The sequence below is a fragment of the Pseudorca crassidens genome, chromosome 3, assembly GCF_039906515.1.
Source record: "Pseudorca crassidens isolate mPseCra1 chromosome 3, mPseCra1.hap1, whole genome shotgun sequence".
Lineage (NCBI taxonomy): Eukaryota > Metazoa > Chordata > Mammalia > Artiodactyla > Delphinidae > Pseudorca > Pseudorca crassidens.
The window spans coordinates 163726595-163749866 of NC_090298.1; the positions used below are offsets into that span (position 1 = coordinate 163726595).

The 23272-nt window shown below is 56.1% G+C and overlaps 2 protein-coding genes across 9 annotated transcripts in view; one reads left to right on the top strand and one right to left on the bottom strand.

Moving 5' to 3' along the window:
* The window catches only part of CC2D1A (coiled-coil and C2 domain containing 1A), an 18019-nt gene extending 5249 nt beyond the window's left edge, over positions 1-12770 (top strand). For 2 of the 5 annotated variants that reach the window (XM_067733534.1, XM_067733538.1), the window contains 23 exons: positions 4675-4808; positions 5121-5193; positions 5372-5443; positions 5536-5666; positions 5746-5818; positions 6521-6654; positions 7023-7137; positions 7219-7391; positions 8083-8205; positions 8285-8343; positions 8435-8551; positions 9674-9747; positions 9823-9881; positions 9996-10047; positions 10138-10237; positions 10325-10415; positions 10719-10856; positions 10948-11012; positions 11584-11647; positions 11747-11873; positions 11948-12024; positions 12110-12157; positions 12241-12770. In XM_067733534.1, coding sequence (XP_067589635.1) covers positions 4675-4808; positions 5121-5193; positions 5372-5443; positions 5536-5666; positions 5746-5818; positions 6521-6654; positions 7023-7137; positions 7219-7391; positions 8083-8205; positions 8285-8343; positions 8435-8551; positions 9674-9747; positions 9823-9881; positions 9996-10047; positions 10138-10237; positions 10325-10415; positions 10719-10856; positions 10948-11012; positions 11584-11647; positions 11747-11873; positions 11948-12024; positions 12110-12157; positions 12241-12261 — 2120 coding nt within the window. In that variant the 3' untranslated portion in view covers positions 12262-12770. The remainder of the gene's footprint in view (positions 1-4674; positions 4809-5120; positions 5194-5371; positions 5444-5535; positions 5667-5745; positions 5819-6520; positions 6655-7022; positions 7138-7218; positions 7392-8082; positions 8206-8284; positions 8344-8434; positions 8552-9673; positions 9748-9822; positions 9882-9995; positions 10048-10137; positions 10238-10324; positions 10416-10718; positions 10857-10947; positions 11013-11583; positions 11648-11746; positions 11874-11947; positions 12025-12109; positions 12158-12240) is intronic. The other 3 variants (XM_067733536.1, XM_067733535.1, XM_067733537.1) reach the window with 3 other exon arrangements.
* Positions 12771-13356: 586 nt separating this feature from the next.
* PODNL1 (podocan like 1) lies at positions 13357-18491 on the bottom strand. Of its 4 annotated transcripts, XM_067733543.1 has the most exons (11): positions 18402-18473; positions 18224-18274; positions 17868-18092; positions 17279-17372; positions 16935-16999; positions 16665-16774; positions 16265-16421; positions 15887-16002; positions 14780-15437; positions 13936-14084; positions 13357-13813 (listed from the first exon to the last, which is right to left on the bottom strand). In XM_067733543.1, the coding sequence occupies exons 2-11, from the start codon at positions 18224-18226 to the stop codon at positions 13663-13665; spliced, it is 1728 nt and encodes a 575-aa protein (XP_067589644.1). In that variant the 5' UTR covers positions 18227-18274; positions 18402-18473; the 3' UTR covers positions 13357-13662. The 4 variants fall into 4 exon arrangements, with proteins under 4 accessions (XP_067589644.1, XP_067589643.1, XP_067589645.1 ...); XM_067733542.1 differs by having other exon boundaries at positions 17868-18274; positions 18402-18491; XM_067733544.1 differs by lacking the exon at positions 18402-18473 and having other exon boundaries at positions 16665-16756; positions 18224-18395.
* Between the last annotated feature and the right edge of the window lie 4781 nt (positions 18492-23272).

Below are 23272 nucleotides of genomic sequence, written 5' to 3' on the forward strand. Positions count from 1 at the left end.
TTTTTTAGATTCCACATATAACTGATATCATATGATATTTGTCCTCTGTCTGACTTACATCACTCAGTATGACAATCTCTAGGTCCATCCATGTCTCTGCAAATGGTGGTATTCTGTCCTTTTTTATGGCTGAGTAATATTCCATTGTATATATGTACCACATCTTCTTTTTTCTTTTTTTAAATTAATTAATTAATTTATTTATTTATTTTTGGCTGCGTTGGGTCTTTGTTGCTGCGTGCGTGCTTTCTCTAATTGTGGACAGGGGGCTGCTCTTCATTGCAGTGTGTGGGCTTCTCATCGCGGTGGCTTCTCCTATTGTGGAGCATGGGCTCTAGGCCTCCGGGCTTCAGTAGTTGTGGCACGTGGGCTCAGTAGTTGTGGCTCGTGGGCTCTAGAGCACAGGGTCAGTAGTTGTGCTGCACAGGCTTAGTTGCTCCACAGCATGTGGGATCCTCCCAGATCAGGGCTTGAACCCATGTCCCTTGCATTGGCAGGTGGATTCTTAAGCACTGCGCCACCAGGGAAGTCCCTGTACCACATCTTCTTGATCCATTCCTCTGTTGATGGACATTTAGGTTGCTTCCATGTCCTGGCTGTGGTAAATAGTGCTGCAATGAATGTTGGGGGTGCATATATCCTTTTTTTTTTAATATCTTTATTGGAGTATAATTGCTTTACAATGTTTTGTTAGTTTCTGCTGTATAATAAAGTGAATCAGGGCTTCCCTGGTGGCGCAGTGGTTGAGAGTCCGCCTGCCGATGCAGGGGACACGGGTTCGTGCCCTGGTCTGGAAAGATCCCACATGCCGCGGAGCGGCTGGGCCCGTGAGCCATGGCCGCTGAGCCTGTGCATCCGGAGCCTGTGCTCCGCAATGGGAGAGGCCACAACAGTGAGAGGCCCACGTACCGCAAAAAAATAAAATAAAATAAAAAATAAAATAAAATAAAGTGAATCAGCTATATGTATACATATATCCCCATATCCCCTCCCTTTTGTGTCTCCCTCCCACCCTCCCTATCCCACCCCTCTAGGCGGTCACAAAGCACCAAGCTGATCTCCCTGTGCCATGCGGCTGCTTCCCACTAGCTATCTGTTTTACATTTGGTAGTGTATATGTGTCCATGCCACTCTCTCACTTCATCCCAGCTTCCCCTTCCCCTCCCCATGTCCTCAAGTCCATTCTCTACATCTGTGTCTTTATTCTTGTCCTGCCCCTACGTTCTTCAGAACCATTTTTTTAGATTCTGTATATATGTGTTAGCACACGGTATTTGTTTTTCTCTTCCTGACTTACTTCACCCTGTAGCATGTATCCTTCAAATTATGGTTTTCTCCGGATGTACGCCCAGGAGTAGGATTGCTGGGTCATATGGCAGCTCTATTTTTAGTTTTTTAAGGAACCTCCATACTGTTCTCCATAGTGGCTGTACCAGTTTACATTTCCACCAGCAGTGTAGGAGGGTTCCCTTTTCTCCACACCCTCTCCAGCATTTACTGTTTGTAGATTTTTTGATTCCCACGCATAGGGTTTTGAGTGAATAATTCCCAAGCCCTCAGCTTGTCTGTCTTTCCTATAAAACTCACCTGCTGGAGGACGCACCTCCCAAGAAGTTTCTTTCCCCCAACCTCCCTTCTCCCCATTTAGGGAAGGAACATGGGGATCTGCCCCAGGGGCAAACGCTGCCCGGGTGGGAACCAAAGAGATACTTGAAACACTGGCCTGGGGTTCAGAAAGTGAACCCCTGGTCTCTAAATCCTTCTGCAGCCAGGCTGGTTTCTAAGCTTTTGTTTTTGGCAAAGTTCAAGGATGACTATCAGAAATCATCACCTGAGATTCTCAACTGAAATCATCAACAATTTTTCATAATGGAGTTTTTGGTATGTAGCTGGGCAGGGGCTCTGAGAATCACGTGACATCACAATAATAAGACTATCTCTTCTATTTGTCGATGTGAAGCAGGTTTCTCTACATATTAAAAACAAAAAAGGAAAGTAGGAAAAGAATAAACAAGGAAACAGAGATAAATGTTAGGAGGTGGACCCAGCCACCGCCATGTCAGCAAGAGCTGCCTTGCCAATAAAATTTTACTCTTAGTATATAAAAATTATTTGTCAAAAAAGCTCAATATATTTAGGCTTTGCTCAATTTCGTGCTGATAATAATTGTAACAGTAATTCTATCCTGGAAGAGAAATTCTTTAACACAGAGACTTGCGATGGCAGGAAACAAAGCCAATCACATGTCAAGGTGTTGGGGAGAGGGGCAGATAAATTAGGAGTTCGGGATTAACAGATACACACTACTATATAGAAAATAGAAAATAGGAAAACAACAAAAACCTACTGTATAACGCAGGGAACTGTACTCGGTATCTTGTAATAACCTATAATGGAAAAGAATCTGAAAAAGAATAAATAAATATATATAACTAACTGAATCAGTTTGCTGTGCACCTAAAACTAACACAACGTAGTAAATTCATTATACCTCAATTTTAAAAAAACGTTAAGGTGTTTTAGACACCTCTTCAGACAAGTCCTCCAAAACTAAAGCAGTGGGTCCAGTTGTCAGTCTGAAAAAGTACAATGCATGCTGTTTTTCAGGTGTTTCTAGGATTTCTGGACACTGGGTAGTGTATTTATTGTATTTTTTTTTATATACTGACAATTGTACCTATTGCTTTCAATTTAGGGATACTTCCCCTAAAAACTGAGCATATTGTTTGAAACTGTAACTAACATACTGTTTAATAAGCCATTTAATCCTGTTTCCCAACTTTGCTGATACAGTGCCTAGATGTACATTTAAATGTACGATGGGGTTGTCAAAAAAAGCCTTTCAAGTACCCACATATATCATGTTAGGATGCAGTTCTGCGGGAGACGTGGATGTAAATAAGGGAAGATCTGAAATTCCCGAGTGCTAAATGTGAACCCTGGCATATATTTAAATAGTAAATGTTGGTATATAGTCAAAAGAATATCTGAAATTCCTGATTGCTAAATGTGAACCCTGACATATATTTAAATAGTAAATGTTGGTTTGTGTTGTTTCAACCCACTGACTTTGCAGTAATTTGTTACAGCAGCAACGGGAAACTAATAAAATAGCAAAAAATAATTTTTACCTTTTTCTGTATATTTTTCCCCAGTCAGTTTTAACTTTGCTATTTTTTATATAAGAAATTAAAATTTTTTACGGAGCAAAAAAAAATATATATATATATATAGTAAATGTTGGTATATAGTCAAAAGAATTGAAAGCAGGGACGTGGAAAGGTATTTGTACACTTGTGTTCTTAGCAGTATTATCCACAATAGCCAAAAGGCAGAAGAAACTTGGTGTTTATTGACGGATACAGGCACACCTCATTTTTTCTAGTTTTTGCTTTATTGTGATTCAGATATTGTGGTGTTTTACAAACTGAAGGGTGGTGGCAACCGCGCTTTGAGCTAGTCTATTGGCGCCATTTTTCCAACAGCATTTACTCACTTTGTGTCTCTCTGTCACATTTTGGCAATTCTCACAGTATTTCAGACTTTTTCATTATTATTATATTTGTTATGGTGGTCTGTGATCAGTGATCTCTGATGTGACTGCTACAATTTGCTAAAGGCTCTGTTGGTAGTTAGCATTTTTTAACAATAAAATATTTTTATACTAAAGTATGTACGTTGGTTTTTTAGACATAATTCTATTGTACACTTAATAGACTACGGTATAGTGTAGTAACTTTTATATGCACTGGGACACCAAAAAACTGAGTGACTCACTTTATTACGGTATTTGCTTTATTGCGGTGGTCCGGAACCAAACCCGAAATATCTCAGAGGTATGCTTGTAAATAGATAAACAGATGTGGTCCATTCATGCAATGGAATAATATTCACCCTTAAAAAGGAAGGAAATTCTGACACATGCTACAACATGGATGAACCTTGAGGACATTATGCTGAGTGAAAGAAGCCAGTCACAGAAGGACAAATACTGTGTGATTCCACTTATAGGAGGTCCCTAAAGGAGTCAAATTTGTAGAGACAGAAAGTAGAATGGTGGGTGCCAGGGGCTCGGGGAGAGGGGATAGGGAGTTAGTGTTTATGGGGACAGAGTTTCAGTTGGGGAAGATGAAAGAGTTCTGGAGATGGACGGTGGTGAATGTTGCCCAACAATGTGAATGTGCTTAATACCACTGAACTGTACACTCAAAAAGGGTTAAGATGGTAAATTTTATGTTGTGTGTATTTTACCACAGTTTGAAAAAATAAAAAGGGAATATTGGTGAGTTTCAAATCACCATAGTAGTTAGGATACATTTGATTTAAAAGAGTGGTGTGATGGTTTTCTTTATCAAATGTCAATATTTGGAGACACTGGAAATGACAACCCTTCCTACTTTTTCAACTTAAAATGAAAAGTTTTCGATGTCAACTTAAAAATGTGTAAGGATACATAAAGTTTTCCAGAATTCTCTTGGGGGCAAAACAGCAATGGCTCCAGAGACTGACAGTCGTGCGGTTGAGTCCCCACCATGTCATCTTCAGGCTGTGTGACCTTGGGGAGGCAGTATCCCCTCTCTGAGCCTTAATTCTCAAATCTATAAGGTGGGCCTAAGAACAGTCTTTGTTGTGAGAATTAAGTAGAAATGGTTTGCGTGCTGTTCCCCCTCCCAGGTCCCTGCAGCCCAGGACCTCCCAGGTCCCTGGCCCAGTTGCAGAGCCGCCAGCGCGAGTACAAGCTGGCCGCCCTCCGCGCCAAGCAGCAGGGAGATACCGCCACTGCCGCAAGACACTTCCGCGTGGCCAAGGTGTGCCCAGACTGATGGACAGGGTCGGAGGGAGAGGACAGGATGCTCCTGACATTGCATGATGGCAAAGAACAGGGGCTCTGGAGTCAGAGTTAAATCCTGGTCACTCCGTAGCTGTAGTTTGCTGCACCTCTTGAAGGCTCAGTTCACCTTCTCTGTGAAATGGGCATAAGTGTCTGGAAGAGGCTTGAGCAAGGTGCTGCAAAGGAAGGGACAGAGTGGGGAGTCCTCTGTTGTGGGCAGGGCATAGAGACTCCCCTCAGGGTCATGGCCTCCAGCTGCAGCCTCTTCCCCTGATCTTCCTTTTCCCAGAGCTTTGACGCTGTCTTGGAGGCCCTGAGCCGCGGGGAGCCTGTGGACCTGTCACGCCTGCCCCCTCCACCTGGTGAGGACCCCACCCTGCCCACCCTCCAGGACTGCTGGAGGCCTCCACAAAGTTCTTTCTAATACTGCCGCCCCTGTTGGTCAGGCCCAGGGACCCCACCTTCAGGCCAGGCCAGCCTGGTGGGGGAAAGGGCGGCCACAAGCAAGCCCCCCATTGGACTGGACCTCTCTGCCCCCAGACCAGCTGCCCCCAGACCCACCATCACTGCCACCACAGCCTCCAACTCCTGCCGTCGTGCCCTCCATGCCAGGTAGGCTTCTGGGACCCTGTGGGGTGGGCCAGCCAGAGCAAGACAGTCTCCCCGACCCTAGACTCTTAACTCTATCCCCTGGTCTGGCCCAGAGGTTCCTGCACCCCCAAGGACTCTCCTGGAGGCGCTGGAGCAGCGGATGGAGCGGTACTGTGTGGCCGCGGCTCAGGCGAAGACCAAGGGGGACCAGCGGAAGGCTCGCATGCACGAGCGCATTGTTAAGGTGTGTGGAGACCAGGTGGGCGAGTTGGCAGCCCCTCGAAACCTTGCCCAGGAAGCCCTAACACCTACGTTCCCTGCAGCAATACCAAGATGCCATCCGAGCCCACAAGGCTGGCCGAGCCGTGGATGTGGCCGAGCTGCCTGTGCCCCCAGGTAGGCCCCACCCCCGGCCCCTACCCCTCTAACCTCTGAGCCTTTGCAGATGCTATTCCTTCTGACTCTGCAGTCTCAGGGAGCCGATGGCTTGCACATTCAGAAATTCTGCAAGCTTGTTAGACGATTGGTAGCTTAAAATCAGTCACAATGGGAGAGTTTATACCACGGAAATTGGGAAACAATAAAAATCAGGAGGTTTTATTTGGAGAGCCTGTTCACCAGCCCACCACTGCCTGCTCCCTCCCTTTCTTCTTTGCTTTTGACTCAACTCCTTCCTAGTCATCAGCTCTCAGTTTTACAGATACCTGCTCAGCCTCCCATCAGCCCCCCAGTGGGTAGGAGGCATCCTCTGGGATCTCAGAGCTGCCTGTGTGTCCCCCATGAGAGCAATTATGTGTCTGCACCTTGGTCCCGTGGGAGAACCTCCAGGCCCAAGACTACCTCTTATGCCCAGCACACTACCTCACACAGTGCTTGCTTTTTGGAGTCTGGTCGAGGCCCAGCCGGGGTCAGGCAAGAGGAAGGGCAGGCAAGAGGGAGGTTGGAATGGTCTGGCAATCTCCACCCAACCAGCAGCATCTCCTTTCTTACATGCAAAGTAGATTCAATGGCCTGAGGCTCCTTATGGGGGAGGAACCTGAGTCTCCACCATCATGGTGTTGGCCCCCCCTCCTGATTGGGTCCCAACTGGCCGCCCAGGCTTTCCTCCGATCCAGGGCCTGGAGGCCACCGAGCCTACCCAACAGAGCCTGGTGAGGGTCCTCGAGACTGCCGTGAAGCTGGCCAACCAGGATGAAGGCCCAGAGGACGAAGACGATGAGGAGCCTAAGAAGGTGTGAGGGGCCGGGGCCTTGGGGCGAGGCCAGGGAGTGGCAGCAAAGCCAAGCCCCAGCAGTCCTGGCCTTGAGCCAGAAAGACCCGGCAACACAGCCGGCCCTGCTGCCTTCTGGCTGTGTGGCCATTGGGCAAGTCGTTTTGCTCTCCGACCCTCGGGCTCCTCCTCTGTAAACTGAGCACAGTAATAGTCCCTACCTCCCAGGGCTGTTGCAAAGATTCAGTGTGAACAAGATCATATGTTGTGTTCAGTGCTGAGGAAACAGAAACTAAGACGGTCAGTGTTGTCAGTGTCGGGCCCTGACCCTTTGGGGAGTGGACTCATCACAGGTGCTGGGAAAGCTCTGACTTCCTCTCTGTCCCTCAGCAGCTCAACAGCCCTGCAGCCCCCACAGCCCAGCCCAAAGCCCCACCTTCAAAGGCACCCCAGTCAGGATCTGCCCCAGCAGCCAAAGTGACCCCCAAAGGCACATCCACCAGAGGTAGGTACACCTGCCCCACCTGGGCTGCCTGTTGCCTGGCCGTGGGTTGGGCAGCACCCGCAGACGCCCCTGTGCCCACAGCCCAGCAGCAGCTGGCCTTCCTGGAGGGCCGCAGGAAGCAGCTCCTGCAGGCGGCGCTGCGAGCCAAGCAGAAGAATGACGTGGAGGGCGCCAAGATGCACCTGCGCCAGGCCAAGGGGCTGGAGCCCATGCTGGAGGCCTCACGCAACGGGCTGCCTGTGGACATCACCAAGGTGAGCCCTCTAGGCCTGCTGGACCTTCCCAAGCACTCACCCTTCAAGCTCATGCTGCTTAGCAGCCATGTGACTTGGAGTGTATTAGTCAGCAACCAGGTTAAGCCGCTGAAACAAATAGGCCTCCCCAAGACAGTGGCTGAAACAAGACAGACATTTATGTTTCTTGCATGTAGCATTCAGGGCATTCTGGTCTCTAAAAGACAAAGCCCTTCAGGGCCCAGGTTCTTTTATCTTGTTGCTCTGCCACACCCTAGGTCTTGTCCACATGGTCAAAGTGGTTTGACGCCTTGTCTGCATCCCAGCTATGAGAAGTTACATGGAGTTGCCATCACTTCTGCTTGCCTCCCATTGGCCAGAACTCAGTCACATGGCCACCCCTAGCTGCAGCAGAGACTGGGACATGTAGTCTCTTGCTGTGCGCCCAGGCAGGACTCCATTACTAGGGAAGAGGGGGTGGGGATCAGACTTGGAGGAAAATGGATAACAGATTCTGCCATTTGGGGCAGGACCATCCACTTCCCTTTGAGCATTACTTTTCTCCTTGGGAAAGAAGGAAGAACAGGGACAGGGGATGAAGCCATAGTCAGGGAAGGCCTCTTTAAGGAGGGGTGACGTTTCGGCAGAGACCCGGGTGGGCCTGCTCCTTGCTGACCAGCGGACCCTACCTCATGAGCCTCGTCCTCCCCAGGTGCCACCCGCCCCTGTCAACAAGGACGACTTCGCCCTGGTCCAGCGGCCCGGCCCAGGTCTGTCTCAGGAGTCTGTCCGGCGCTACGGTGAACTCACCAAGCTCATAAGGCAGCAGCACGAGGTGAAGGGGAATTCCCCGCCCAAGTCACTACAAGGGCATGGGCCCCCAGCCCTCCCCTCACTTTCTTCTGCTCCCCCAGATGTGCCTGAACCACTCTAACCAGTTCACCCACCTGGGCAACATCGCCGAAACCAGCAAGTAAGAGGCCCCGCCCCCATCCCCACCAGACATCTGCACCCCCAGCCTGCCCCTGGGACCCGGGACCTGAGCAGGGCCCTCTTGCCGGCAGATTTGAGAAGCTGGCGGAGGACTGTAAGCGGAGCATGGAGACTCTGAAGCAGGCCTTTGCCCGGGGTCTCCCCACACCCACTGCTCGCTTTGAGCAGAGAACCTTCAGCGTCATCAAGTAAGGCCCCTGAGACCCCCCCCCAGCCCTTTGGAGAGGGGTTTGTGCGCCCCGGAAGCCAGGATTTGCCTCTGGAGTAGAGTTTGGGGAGCTGGTGGGAGCACAGTGTGTGCAAGGGTCCTGAGGCAGACGTGACGCACGAGTGAAGGACGCCGATAGGGTGTTGACAGTGACACATTTGGAAATGGGGATGATCTAGTGACTGTAGACATGTGCCTGGTCCCAAAGGCCTGGGCAAGCCCGTGGGATGGTGATCTTGGTTCTGCTCCTGTTAAGTCTTCTTACACCCCAGGGAGTTGGGATTGTTTTTTCCCACTTGTAGATGACATTAGGTGCAGCCACTGGGATAACCTAAGATCCCCATCTAGGATAACCCACACCCCTTACCCCGGCTGCCCTACATCTCCACAGCCTGGCTCCCTATCACTTCATCTCCTCCCACTGTCCCCACTTCACTCACTTTCTGCCACATAGACCTCTTTTTGGTCAATCAGACACCAGCCGTGTTTCCACTCAGGGCCTTTGCACCAGCTATATTTCCTCTGCTCAGACTCTCTCATGCAGGTTACCATGTAGCAGCCTCTTCTTGACATTCAGAGTCACCTGTGATGTTACCTCCCCTGAGAGGCCCTCCCTGATCACTCTGTCTAAAGCAGCCCCTTCTGAGCACACTCCACTCTCTCTCCCCTGTTTTAATTCTCTGCAGAGTTGTTGTTGTTTTATTTGCTTATTTATGTATTCATGGGTCATCTGTCCACTCAGCTAGCCCCGGTTCCATGAGCAAAGGTATGGGGTCTGCCTCGTTTACTTCTGTGTCCCCAGCAGTGAAGACACTGGCTGGCATATAGTAGATGCTCAAGAAATACTGTCAAAGAAAGAGAAGGTCCCACAGCAGCTAGGGCCACTGGCTGGTGCAGAGTAAGTCCCAAATAAATATATGCAGAGTGGAGAAAGGACTCAAAAGGTAGCCAGTGGTGGACCTGGATAGAGAATTCTAGTCTGTCTGGTCCTAAAACTCAAGCCTAGGCGCTGAGACACCCCTAAGAGACTGGGGGGAGGGCAGAGAAGGCGGGCAGGCAGTGGCACTGAGGTGCCTCTGTCTCTTGCCCGCCCTCCTGGAAGGATCTTCCCTGACCTCAGCAGCAACGACATGCTCCTGTTCATTGTGAAGGGCATCAACTTGCCCACACCCCCAGGTGAGGGGGCGTCAGGCAGGGGTGGGGCCGTGGGGTCCACCCCTCTGCCCAGCTCTGACCCTCATCTGCCCACAGGGCTGTCCCCCGGTGACCTGGATGTCTTTGTTCGGTTCGACTTCCCCTATCCCAATGTGGTATGTGGGGAGCTGAGGAGGGACGGGCTCAAGCCCCATCAGGCCCGGGAGTGAGTCTGGCCGGGGTTCAAGGGCAGGCGCCCCTGAGCTTTTTCGCTTCCTGTCTGGTCACAGGAAGAAGCTCAGAAGGACAAGACCAGTGTGATCAAGAACACAGACTCGCCTGGTGAGCCTTGGGCGGGAGGCAGCCCTCCTCAGAAAGCCCATGAGACCACAGCCTGACCCCTCCCTCCTCCCTCCCTCCTTCCCTGGGCAGAGTTCAAGGAGCAGTTCAAACTCTGCATCAACCGCAGCCACCGTGGCTTCCGAAGGGCCATCCAGACCAAAGGCATCAAGTTCGAAGTGGTCCACAAGGGGTAAGCTGGGGCCACAGGCGCTGCATGGGCTCTAGAAGAGGGGGAGCTCCCCTGGGCCGACCGTCCTGTCCCCTCTCACACACACAGGGGGCTGTTCAAGACCGACCGGGTCCTGGGCACAGCCCAGCTGAAACTGGACGCCTTGGAGACAGCATGCGAGGTCCGGGAGATCCTCGAGGTGAGAGGTGGACATTCGTCTGACCGCTCCGGTGTGGCCGTGCCGCTCATGAACACCACCCAGGTGCTGCCTGCCCTGAGCCCCCAAGGGTCCCCTCTGCTGGCCCAGCCCGGCCCCGGGAGTCCCAGACCTCCCTGCTACCCGGCCTTAAATACCCTCAGCACCCTGCTCCTTTATGAGCAGCTGATGTGTCAGCCGTACCCACGGACTCGTGTTTTGGAAACTGCTTTGGTCTCCCTGAGCCCAGCCCTGAGCCTCCAGCCGCTGCCTGCTTCCTAACAGGCTCCCCTCACTCCCACCCAGGTCCTGGATGGTCGCAGGCCCACAGGGGGGCGGCTGGAGGTGATGGTTCGGATCCGGGATCCACTGACGGCCCAGCAGTTGGAGATGACAACTGAGACGTGGCTGGTCATCGACCCCGTGCCAGCAGCTGTGCCCACAGTGAGACCCCTGCCCATCGGCAGCCCCAGGGAAGGAGGGAGGCTTGGTTCAAGGGGACCGAGACTCACAAGACTGGTTCTGTCCTCTGAAGCAGGTTGCTGGGCCCAAAGCGAAAGCCCCTCCCGTGCCTGCTCCTATGAGGGAGCCGGGGAACAGGTAGGTGGCTGGGCCCGGCTGTGCTGGAGAGAACCCCCTTCTGCTTATCTCAGCCTATCCTGGACCACTTCCCATCAGGCACAGATTGGAGCATGTCTCTCCCCTGCTCCAAGACCTTTCCTGGCTTCTCTTCTCCTGGAGCGTCTAGTTTAAACTCCTCAGCTTGATCTTTAAGACCTTTTGTGATCTCCGTCAATATGTCCAGCCTTCTCTCTCCCCACTTCCTCCTGTTGGTTCATGGATACACTTAGTTTTCACTGACCTCTGGGCTTCTCTGTGTTACAATGTCCTGAGCACCCCTATCCCCACACTATCTCCTTGTTTCTCTGCCCAACTCTGACTCCTTTGAGTCCCAGCCTGGCTCTCACCTCCTCCAGGAAGCCCTCCCTGACACCTGGCGTCACAGTTGCCTGGGTGTACAACCATTGTCCCTATTAGGTTGTGGACTCGGCAACACAGGGGTGGGCCTGGCTTGTCTCCCGCTGTTCCCCAGTGCCCAGTGTGTCTGTTGAATTAATGGGGTCGGGGGTGGGAGATCCCTGCAGCGCCTCACCCTTCCTCAACCCCATAGATCAGCCCGGCCCCTGCATAGTCTCAGTGTGCTGGCCTTCGACCAAGAGCGTCTGGAGCGGAAGGTGGGTACCCATCCTGCAGGGCTCAGTGGGGCAGGATTGGGGGTCTGCAGGCCCGGGCACGGCCCTCACAACTCCCTCTGCACCCACCCCCCGCCCCAGATCCTGGCCTTCAGGCAGACACGGCGGCCAGTGCCCCCCGAGGTGGCCCAGCAGTACCAGGACATCATACAGCGCAGCCAGTGGCAGAGGGCACAGCTGGAGCAGGGGGGCCCCGGCATCCGGCGGGGTAGGATCTCAGGGATGAGTATGTGGGGGAGGGGCGGGGCAGGGGGCCCCATCGTGACCGCCTCCCTCCCTCAGAGTACATGGCCCAGCTGGAGCGGCAACTGCAGTTCTACACAGAGGCCGCCCGGCGCCTGGGCAACGATGGCAGCAGGGTGAGCTGCGGGCGGGCTGGGCGGGCGGGCATCGGGGGGCCGGGGCTGCCAGGGGCTGCCCACTGACCTCCTGTTGACCCCTCAGGAGGCTGCCAAGGAGGCACTGTATAGACGGAACCTGGTCGAGAGTGAGGTGAGAGGCTTGGGTATTGGGGACGGGGTGGGCAGCTGTGGCCATGTCCCCTCCACCCTGACCTCGGCGGCCTCTCCCCTCAGCTGCAGCGGCTCCGCAGGTGAGGGGCCGAAGGGGCGGGCGGCCCCTGGAGAGCCGGGAGCGGGCCCAAGGCCCCGGCGCTGGGAGGAGCTAACGCGGCCACAGCCTCAGACCAGACAATCAGACAATCAGAGGACAATCGGCTCTGGATGGACACGTTCCCCCGGCTGGGCCCACCTGGCCCGACTGGAGCCTCCCTGGCAGGGGACGTTGCGGGCGCCAGCCTGTGTGTGCCCCTCACCTAGGCCTGGCCGGGTGGGCCCCAGAGAGTCCGTTTGCACAGCCCAGGGGTGTGCGGCCCCTTGCCTGCCTCCGAGGTGGGAGGGCGGCTAGGACCAAACCTCAAGGGCCCCTGCAAGCACTTTAGTTCCAGCCCGTCCCCAGCCTTAACCCTGATGCCCACCCACACCCCAAAGAAGCCACTGAGGCCAGCCAGAGCCCAGCTGGCTCCCCAGAGGGTTGCCCTGGCCCAGCTGGGCCCCCAGGGCTGACACACGGAATAAACAGCCAGGGCCCTACCTGGCTCACTCTGTCCTGCCTTTGTTTCTTGCTCCTGCCCTCAGTGCCTGGGCTGGGTCTCCTTCACAGCTCCCCTGGGGGCTGATGGAGAGGTGTCTGCGAGAGGAGCAGGCTGGCAGGGGGTGTGCCCATGAAGGGTGTGTGCTCCGCGCACACTTGCTGCGAGGACGTGTGTGAAGGCCTGTGCACGTGTCATGAGCGTCTGTGGCCCACCTGGGGGCATCCGCGAGTATCTCTTCAGCTGGTGGCCTTGGGCGTATCTGGGTTTACACGTGTGGCCAGGTCATACGTGGTGGTGCCTGGTGACCCGTGTGTGTCTCAGGGCCTTGACAGCCAGCCCTGCTGCTCACTGGCCGCAGGACCTGGGCCAAATTGCCTGACCCACTTAGCATCCCAGAGCTCCAGCTGCTTCTGCTGGACGCAGGGAAGACGAGAGCCCCTCCCACAAGCTGAAGGGCACCTGGCCGGTGGTGAACACTTGAAAGGGCTAGGCTTTTGTTGTTGGCTGCACTGTGTGGCATGTGGGATCTTAGTTCCCTATCCAGGGATCGAACCTGCGCCCCCTGCAGTGGAAGCACGGAGTCTTAACCACTGGACGGCGAGGGAGGTCCCGGGCTAGGCTTTATTGTTGCTGTGTCCATCTGCACGGGCAGTGGGGGAGTGTCCAGCAGGGTTGGAGTTGCCTGCACACCCAGTGTGCGAGCTGCACGCTTCAGTCTCTCCCTGGGCTCCCTGTGTGTCGAGGTGGCACCCCTGTGCCAGCATCCTGGCCAGCGTGGGTTAGGCGGGCCCAGCTCTCCAGGCCTGAGAGAGCCAGCTCGAGCCCCAGGTTGGGCGCTGTCTCCTTAGTCCACAGCCCAGCAGAGCCCCAGGTGTCTGGGCTGCTCTACTGCGCCCCTCCAGGCTCAGGGGCCCTCTGCCCGTGGCCGACGTGGGGCTGTGGGTGGCAGCTGCACCAGGACTGGCTCAGGGTTACCCGTTGTGTCCACCACGCGAAGGTGCGGGAGGCCCAGGAAGGCCTCGGGCGCTATGCTGGTCACGTGAAGCCTGTTGGCCCTGGAACGAGAGGTGGGCGTGAGGGCGTTTTTGAGGGGAGGTGCCCCCCCAGGCCTGCTCACGTCCCCCACAGCCCTCCCTTGTCCACCTGGAGCCCCCTGGCCCTGCCACCCTCAGGGCACCTGAGGAAGAGGGCACGTAGGCGGGGCGTGCTGAGGAAGGCTTCGGGGCCCACGTGGCTGATGCGGTTGCCCTGCAGGTGCAGCTCCTCGAGGGCCTCAGGCAGGTCGGGGGGCACGAAGGACAGCTCGTTGTGGCTGAGGTCCAGCACCTGGGCAGGCGGGCAGAGATGGCGCCGTGGCGGCCCCAGGCCCTGGGCCACCCGTTTAGCCAAGCCCCAAACTGCTCTCCTCCCAGCCCGGTCCTTCTGCCCCCTCCCTCAGCTACTTTGTGACTGCCAAATCCTGCCCTCAACAGAGGTAAACTGAGTCCCCTCTGGGGCAGGCCCTGTTCTAGGTGGTGGGGGCCCAGACAGGCAGGGTCGCTGCCTGCTGTGGGAACCGTTGGTTCAGTTAATCCCTCACAAAGATGGTCCTTCCTTTACCTCCTCGTGCCCTTCTAGCAACTGTTTGCTTATGGTTGTTGCTGACTGCTCTCTCCCTAACTAGGACGTCTGTGCCAGGGGCCAGGAGCTGTGTCCTCTGTGCCCAGTGGCATCTCCAGGGCCTAGAGTAGCGCCCGGTACCCACACATGGCCTGAATTCTGGGGCATCGACAGCACTCAGAAGGAGCTAGAGGCTGGGGAGGTGGAGGGGTGGTCGTGGAGGACCAGGTGGCAGGGGCAGCACAGACAAAGGTCTGGGGGCTGGATCTGTCTTATCCACCCCAGGGCTGGCCTGCAGTGGGAGCTCTCTTTGTGGCATCTCAGAGCCTTGCAGGGGAGTTGCTGGGCAGGCCGGCCGGGGAGTGGAGGGGCTGTGGGGACACCTGCGGGCATTCAGTGTGGCCAAGCAGCCCACCCCTGACCTGGAGGGCCTGCAGCTCATGCCAGGTGCCAGGCCCGATGTCACCCACACGCAGCCGGTTATGCGCCAGGCAGAGCTCCTGAAGCTGGTCCAGGCCGGCCAGCGGCTCAGGCTCGAGGGCCCGCAGCTGGTTTCGCTGCAGCCGCAGGGTGCGCAGGCTGGCGGGCAGGCCAGAGGGCAGCAGGGTCAGCTGGTTGCCGGCCAGATCAAGGCTGCGCAGGGCCCGCAGCCGGCGGAAGGCCCGACGGTGCACGCAGGCACTGGCCAGGCGGTTATAGGCCAGGTTGAGCTCAGCCAGGCCGGGCGTGGCGGCCAGATCGCGGGCACCCAGCGTGGTCACGCGGTTGTGGGGCAGCACCAGGGCCCGCAGGCGGCGGGGCAGCGCCTGGGGCACGCGGTCCAACCCGTTGCCGTAGAGATGCAGCGTGTGCAGGCCCCGCAGCGGCCGCAGTGCCCCGGCCGGCAGCCCCGCCGCCCCCAGCTGATTGTGCTGCAGCAGCAGGTAGCGCAGCCCTCGCAGGCCGCGCAGCCGGGCAGCCTCCACCCAGCGGATGCGGTTGCGGCCCAGGTGCAGCACGGCCAGGGTGTGCGGCAGGCCGGCGGGCACCGCGGCCAGCTGGTTGTGGGACAGGTCCAGGTACTCGAGGCCGTGCAGCTTGCTGGCAGGAGAGAGAGGGTCGGCGTCGGGCTGGGCGCCCAGAGTGGGGGGTGTTGAGGGCTGGTCCCGAGAGACGTAAGCTGGAGATTCCAACTTGGGGGTGATGAGTTGAGAGATCTGGGTAGGAGGTAAACCTGGGGGTGATCAGGGCAGATTCCAGACTGAGGGTTAAATGTAGGGGTGACCAGGACAGAGTTCTGGGTCTGAGATGTTCACGTGGCAGCCGTGTTGTTGGGTAGTAGGACTGAGGCCCAGGGTGTGGTTGGAGACAAGGATGCTGCCAGGTGCCTGGCTGAGCCTGGCCCATTGTAGGCGCTCACCAAGTGAGGCCTTGAGTTAAGAGTCATACAGAGGTGGGGGATGGAGGCCTGGGGCCCCCAGATGCTGAGTCCTCAGCCCCTACTGCCGACACGAGGCCGCACCCCCGAACCCCCTGTCCCCAGGCCCCACCTGAACGTGGTGGCGTGCAGGCCGCTGTCTGTCAGCTGGTTGTGCTGAAGGTAGAGCTCCCGGAGGTGGGTCTGGCGACTCAGGGCTCCTCGGGGCACCTTGGAGATGAGGTTGTTCTGGGAAGGGAGCAGAGCATGAGACTGAGGGTCCGGGACAGAGGGCAGTGGGGAGCCACAGAGGGCTCTGGAGTAAGGGACCAGGAGCTCGCTTGAGCAAGGCTGCCCACAGAGAGCTTGTGAGCGACCAGTGCCAGTGGAAGGGACTCAGAGACATTCCTGACTACTGGGATAACAAGGAGGTGTCGGGGTGTCTCAGGAGAGAGGTGCAGGGAGCCCAGGGAGGTGGGGACCCGGGGATGGTGAGGGGAAGGAGGGGCACCTGCAGGTGGAGCCGCTCCAGCGAGGACGGCAGGCTGGGCGGCACATAGCTGAGCCGGTTGCTGGAGAGACTGAGGGTGACAACTGCCTGGGAGCCGTGGAAGGCGTCGGGCGGCAGGCCCGCATTGCTCAGCTGGTTGTTGTGGAGGTACACGGACCTGAGGGGAGCCAGGCTCCGGCCACCAGCCCCGCCCTGGCCTCCCCACCGCCCCGCACCCCAGCCACCTTCAGTGTGAGAGTGTGTGTGTGTGTGTGTGTGAGCGTACGTGGTCTCTGCTTCAGTCTTGAGTTCTCCAAACAGAGCATCCAGGGCCCTGTCTCCCCACCAGACCCCCCCCAAGGTGGGGAGTGACCCCAGGCATATCTGAGACCCCTGGGGCCTGGGCTGGGCCAGGGGCTACCTGAGCGCAGGCTTCTCCCCAAAGGTGAGCGGGAAGATCTCCGTCACTTTGTTAGCAGCCAGATCAGCGACACGGAGGGAGCGGGGCAGAAACTGGGGGGCCACAGAGAGCTGCGGGAGTAGAGTTGCACTGGTCCTGTGGCCCCGCTCCTGCACCCCACCGCCCGCTGTCCCATCTACCCTCTGCGCTATGTGACCCCAGCCCGGCTGCACTGTGTGTGTGTGTGTGTGTGTGTGTGTGTGTGTGTGTGTGTGTGTGAGGGGGGCTCACCTTGTTGTGGGCCACGTAGATGTGCTGCAGCTGCGTGAGGGACTCAAAGGCCTCGTCAGGCAGGCCTGTGAATGAGGTGGGCAGTGAGGGGACCGCTGGTGTGGGGTGGGGGCAGGGCGGAGTCTGTGCTCCCACCCAGCCAGGGACTGGCAGAGGTTCCTCCAGGCCCCGCCCCCCACATCCTCAAAAGCCACAGCCCCTGCCCCCCATCCCCTGAGTTTCCATCCTGCTCAGCAAAGGGCAGTGCTGGGAACAGCCGCAGACCTGCCCACAGACCGAGCTGGGGAGGGAGAGGGCGGCGGGGACCGTGGTGGGGAGGGGCCGCCTCCCATCGTCCCCCTCACCCTCGGAGGAGATGAGGTTGTTGTGGAGATTGAGGGTCCGCAAGCCGCTAAGGCGTGACAGCTCGTTGTAGGGGAGCTCCTGGAGCTGGTTGTTCTGTGGGGCAGGGAGCGGGGCACTCACACCCTGACCCCCGTGACCCTGGGCCCTGCTTCTCAGCTTCCCGTCAGCCTCAGCAGTGAGCTCTGACACCCCATCACCCTCTACTCGATCCCAAATGCCTTATTACCTCGGAACAACCCTGTAACCAAAAAGAGAGTGGCCCCCAGCGCCCCATGCACCCCTACAGTTGATCTCAAATGCCCCGCCACGCTGACCCCAAGCAACCCCGTAATCACCAGACGTTGACTTCCCCGACACCCCTAAACCCTCAGCCCCTCCCACTTCCAATATCTGTGCCCCCACCTCCTCTCACCGGACACACAGGGCCCTGCACCCTCCTCAAGGCCGACTCGCATCAGTGCCAAGACCCTCACGCCCAATGCCTCACCCCTGCACGTGGACCCCACACCGCATCACTCTCAACCCAACCACTCCCCAGGCTCCCCGCTTCCCCTGGGAGCTACCCTGTGCCCCCACCCCAGGCCCCACCTGCAGGGAGAGGTGTTGAGCTGCCCTGGTGATGTTGTCCGGGAACACTCGAAGGTCCAGGCCGGCACAGTCCACTGTGTCAGCCCGGGGGCAGGAGCAGCGTGGGGGGCAGGCCCGGGGCGGGGGCTGCGAGCTCTCCCCCAGGTGGGGGAACGAGGCGTCCTCCATGCCGAGGGCGGGCGGGGGCCCAGGCAGCAGCAGGGGCAACAGCAGTAGGCTCAGCCACTGGGAGTTGAGGGACGGCTCAGGGTGTCCCCAGGCTGGGCACCGGGTCACCATGGCGACAGGAGCATCCCCGCATGGAGGGGGGCGGGCAGGCAGGCCCCACCCTCAGACCCTCCCCTGCCCCAACTTACCATAGCCAGCCCCAGGTCTGCCGTCTTGCCGGAACTGCTGACCAGGGTTCCCTAATGGAAAGCAGGCGGTCACCTCCTGGAGGTTCTGCTGTGGCCGCCACCGCCCCCCATCTCTTGGCGCTGGCCACTCTCCCCCCCGCCAGCCTGTTCTCCCAGGGGCTCAGGGGAGCTGGCCCACCCTTTCCCCACCCTGCGGAGGGCAGGCAGGCACCGGATGGGGTGATGAGGACAGGCCAGCCTGTCCCCTCTGTCCCACCCACCTCCCCCCAATCCTCCGCGCCACCACCCCCCTCCCCCCCCCCCCCCCGCCCCCGCCGCCTCCCCAGCTCTGCTTGCGTAACCTCGGCCAGCCTGGGCCGGGCCACAGGAGCGAGGAATGTTTGGGGGAAAGCTGAGATTTGCCCTGTCTGGTATTTGGGCCAACCGCAGGAGTAGAGGTGGGGGCAGAGGAGTGGAGGATGCTTCAGGGCACAGGAGGGTCCCCAAGGAACCGGCGCTGGCAATGATGGGTCAGGGCAGGCCTGGGCTCAGCCTGCCAGTCCAGACACCGGTCTGTGGGCTCCCAGCCAGGTCTGCCATCTGGGCCCCTCCTCCCCCCCGCCAGCTGGCCTCACTGGCAGCCAGGCTCCCCCATCCCCAAATAGCCACAGCCGCCGCCCAAAAGGAAATTACACGTATTGAGGCACCAGCCTGGTGGTTAAGGATGTGCGCTCAGTGGCAGCCTGCCTGGGCTTGAACCTGGGCTCCGCCACCTCTCCAGGCCTTGGTTTCCCGCTCTGCAAAGTGGGGGAATAGTTGCCTCGCCTGCCGGGAGTGGTGTAAGGATTAAATGAAATCATGCATAAGAAGGGGGTGAGGGCTTCCCTGGTGGCGCAGTGGTTGAGAGTCCGCCTGCCGATGCAGGGGACACGGGTTCGTGCCCCGGTCCGGGAAGGTCCCACATGCCGCGGAGCGGCTGGGCCCGTGAGCCACGGCCGCTGAGCCTGTGCGTCCGGAGCCTGTGCTCCGTGACGGGAGAGGCCACAGCAGTGAGAGGCCCGCGTACTGCAAAAAAAAAAAGAAGGGGGTGAGACGGTGCCCAGCACATGCCAGGCCCTCAACCGCAGAGCGGAAGTGTGTGCTGAGGGGTGAGGAAGCCCGTCTCTGCCCCAGGTCCGATCCCCCGAGACACGCCACTTACCCGTGAGACTTCAGAGAAGTCATTTTCCTGTCAAACCTCAGCTTTCCAATGCATAAAATGCTGCTGACAGAAGACCCCCTCCTCAAAAGGCGGTCACAAGGCAAAGGCAGGTAGTGGGCCGAAAGTTCCCAGCACAGCATCTGCCCCACAAGTGCTCAGCTTGGGTTGGAGTGGCTGATGGGCTGCTCAGAGGCCATGAAGGAGATTGGGGTCTCTCAGAAACAGATTGAGATGAGGACTGAGTGTATTTGTCTGGGAGACAGCAGCTGTAGGGGAGCAGGGATGTGGCAGAGAGAAGGAAGGGAACAGTCATGAATCGATGCGTTATCACTGGGGTAATCAACTTGCCTGGAACTTGCCAACTTTAGCTCTCAAAATCCTGCATCTGGGGAACCCTCAGTCCTGGTCACATTGGGATAGTTTGGTCACTCTTGTAATTAAGCAAATTCTCACTATAGGCATCTGGGGCTCAGTCTCGCTGGGGAACCCTGGGGGATCAGAGTCATCTCACCCGAGGGGTGAGAGAGCTGGGGTATTGATCCTCCAACTCCCTCCATCAGTCACTGGTTGAGAGCTGCCCCAAAGGGATCTGAATTCCCTGGCAGTTTGGGTAGAGTAGACTCCATCCCTAAAGAGATATTACATGCTTGCTGGTGAGGCCAGAGGGGGGCATGGTAGGCCCCAGACAGCACCGACTACAGGGGGCTTGGGGGGGGGGGTCAAGCCATGGGGTGATGGAAGTGAAGTATATCAGGTGGGAAGGAAGAAGGGACTAAGATGTGGAAGAATGATGGAGACAGAGGGTGTCTGTATTATTAATCCCTCTTCCACAGAGGAGGAAACTTGGACCCCAAAATGTACTCATTTGACCACGTTTCCCAGGACTGTGTGGCCTCAGGAGAGGGGTCCCTCAGGGCTAGGACAGAAGACATGTCTTAGCTTTGACCAGAAGAGAACAATGGGCCCACTCCAGGCTCTCCCTGTGGGACTGACCACCACTAGCTTGGACATTGTGTAGAGGGCCCTTAGTCTCCCTAGCCGCGTAATGCGGCCAGCCCCACAGAGTTACTGAACTACTGCACTGATCCTAACCCCAGGGAAGTGGCAATGAGAAACAAGCTGTGAGTTTCTGGCAGGCCTCTTAAAGTTGCAAAGGGTAGAGAATCGAAGCCAAACGAACTAATACAAACAAGGGTATTTATTAACTCATGAATGGAAATGTTGAGGGGCTGTCCTTCAGGCATAGCTGGATCCAGGGACTGGATGACACCTTAAGGATGACACCTTAAGGATGGAGTCTCTCTCTACCTCTCAGCTCTACTGGCAGGATTCTCTGTGCAGTGCCAAGATAGCTCCAGCTTTAGTCCTGCTGAAAGCCCCAAGGTTATATGTCATTGGCCTAGCTTTGATCACATGTCCATCTGGAATCAGTCCCTGTGGCCACAGAGAGATGGAATGTGCTGATTGGCTAGGAACATAATCACCACTCTTGTAAATGACCCACTGGCCTTATCTTCCTGCAACAAACTCCCTTCTCTACACTCTGCAGTGCCCAGCCCAGTCCAGCACAGCCCAGCTCTGCCCAGCCCAGCTCAGTTCTCCACTGCCCTGCCCTGCCCAGGAGGGAGTTCTGCAGGGACAGCAAAGGAGTATGGTCCACCAACGTAGAGCCTGGCAGAATCAGCATTTAGTACACCTTTATGAAATACATGTAGAATTGTGTCTGTATGTGTGGGGAAGTTTGCATGGGGAAGGGCTGTTGGTGTCTCTTGGTTTCCCTGAGGCTCTGATCTCAGAGTAGGGATGACCGTGGAGTCAGCGGGTTGCAGTAACACCGTGAGCAGCTAGTGCAGCAATCTGGTCTTATTTTGGTTGGTGGGAAGAAGAGGCAGGGTTGATGTAGGAGGGAGCAAGAAGCTGATGGAAAATGTAGTTTTTTCCCAATTAGAAGAGGAAAGGAGGGGTCTTAACTCAGTAGCAGTTAATGATCCCAAGGCACACCTTGGGCCTGCCCCTCCTCATCCTATGATGGCATCCAGCCTTGAGACACAGGCTAAGGCCAAATTCCTCAGTCAGCCTTCATCTGGCTGATAAGTCCCTCAGGATCTGGACCCAGTCCATAAAATTACTGATATTTAGACAGGCATATGGCTGTCTAGAATAAAGAACTACATTTCCTAGGCTCCCTTGCAGGTGGATGTGGCCATATGTAAGCAGAAGTGGTGTGTACAACTTTGAGGAAAGGGGGGTGCTTTTCTGTTTCCTACTGATGGAATGTAGATGTGATGGCTGGAACTCCATCAGCCATTTTGGGCCATGACATTGCCTTGGGACTAGAGGCCTTGAATGGTGGAGCAACAAGATAGCAGGAACCTGGGTCTCACATACCATGGAAGGCTGTGCTACCCATGGACTGACCAGTGTTTTGATCACCTCCTATTGACCCCGTTGGTGAAAGAGGAATCACATGCCCTAAATAGTACAAGATGGCCAAACACATGACACCTAATATGGATAGACGACATCATCTGATGATTAGTTAGTCACATTCACAGGCCAGAATTGGAGGAGGGCACTGAGCCCCATGGTTGGGGCTCAGCAGCTGAACCAAGAAGCAGGGGCTGTGGGAGATGGGCTTGGTAGTGACAAAAGGGAGGGGTGCCCTCTGGTTCCCATCAGAGGATGTGATTGTCTTGTTTGAATAATTTCTCAGTCTGGTAGAGAGGTGAAACCCATTAGGTCGAGGACCACATGGGGTGTGGCTGGTCTGGCTGATAGAGAAACAAGTCAGGTGGTTGGGGGTGGGGATGCATATCTGACAAAAGCAGGGAAACACAGTTAGACCTTTGAGGCCCTACGAGGCTCAGAGATATCAAAGCAGCCCCTGGAATTTCAGGCTTTTCCAAACAACCAGCGTCAGTCATTTTGACCAGGCGTGAAAAAGAGGTCTCTCTCTTGTTTAAGCCACCATTTCTCTCTCTTTTATTTCTTCTCCCCCCCCCACCCTTTTCTTTTCTTTTCTTCTTTCTCTTTTTTTTTTTTGGGCTGTGCCTGACTAGGGATTGAACCCACACTACCTGCAGTGGAAGCGCAGAGTCCTAACCACTGGCCCACCAGGGAATTCCCTCCCCTCCTCTCACCTCACTGTAGAGACACGGCATGGATTATATCCACCAAGGAGAAAGTCTAGAAGGAGAACAGAAGGGAGTCCAAGGGAGACCCCCGAGGGATGCTTATGCTTGAGGGGTGGGCAGAAGAGAAGCCAGCGATGGCCATGGAGAAGGAGGGTCAGAAAGGAACCTGAAAGTATCTGGTAAAACTACAGATGTACCTGCCACATACTCGTTGGTGATGGTTAAATATGTCAAATATAAAATCATATGAAAACATTTCATTGGGTCATGGGACCCCCCAGATTAAACATTCTTTCTGGGCACATCTGTGAGGATGTTTCCAGAGGAGCTTAGCATGGGTTATCAGTGGACTCAGTAAATTCAGTGACCCTCCCCAATGTGCCTGGGCATCACCCAATCTACAGCAGCTCTGAACAGAATGAAAGACGGAGGAAGGAGGAACTCACCCCTTTTCTCTTGTCCTGCCTGCCTGCTTGAGCTGGGACATCAGTCTTCTCTTGCCCCAGGACTGGGATGTACGCCATCGGCGCCCCTGGTTCTCAGGCCTCAGACTGGAATTATGCCACCGGCCTTCCCGGGTCCCCAGCTTCCAGACAGCAGCTTGTGGGGCTTCTCATCCTCCAGAATCACTTAAGTCAATTCCTCATGATAAATCTCCTTTCATTTATATAGATTTTATATAAATACATGAAAGGATACACATACATATATATGTAAAAGGATATATATAGCAAC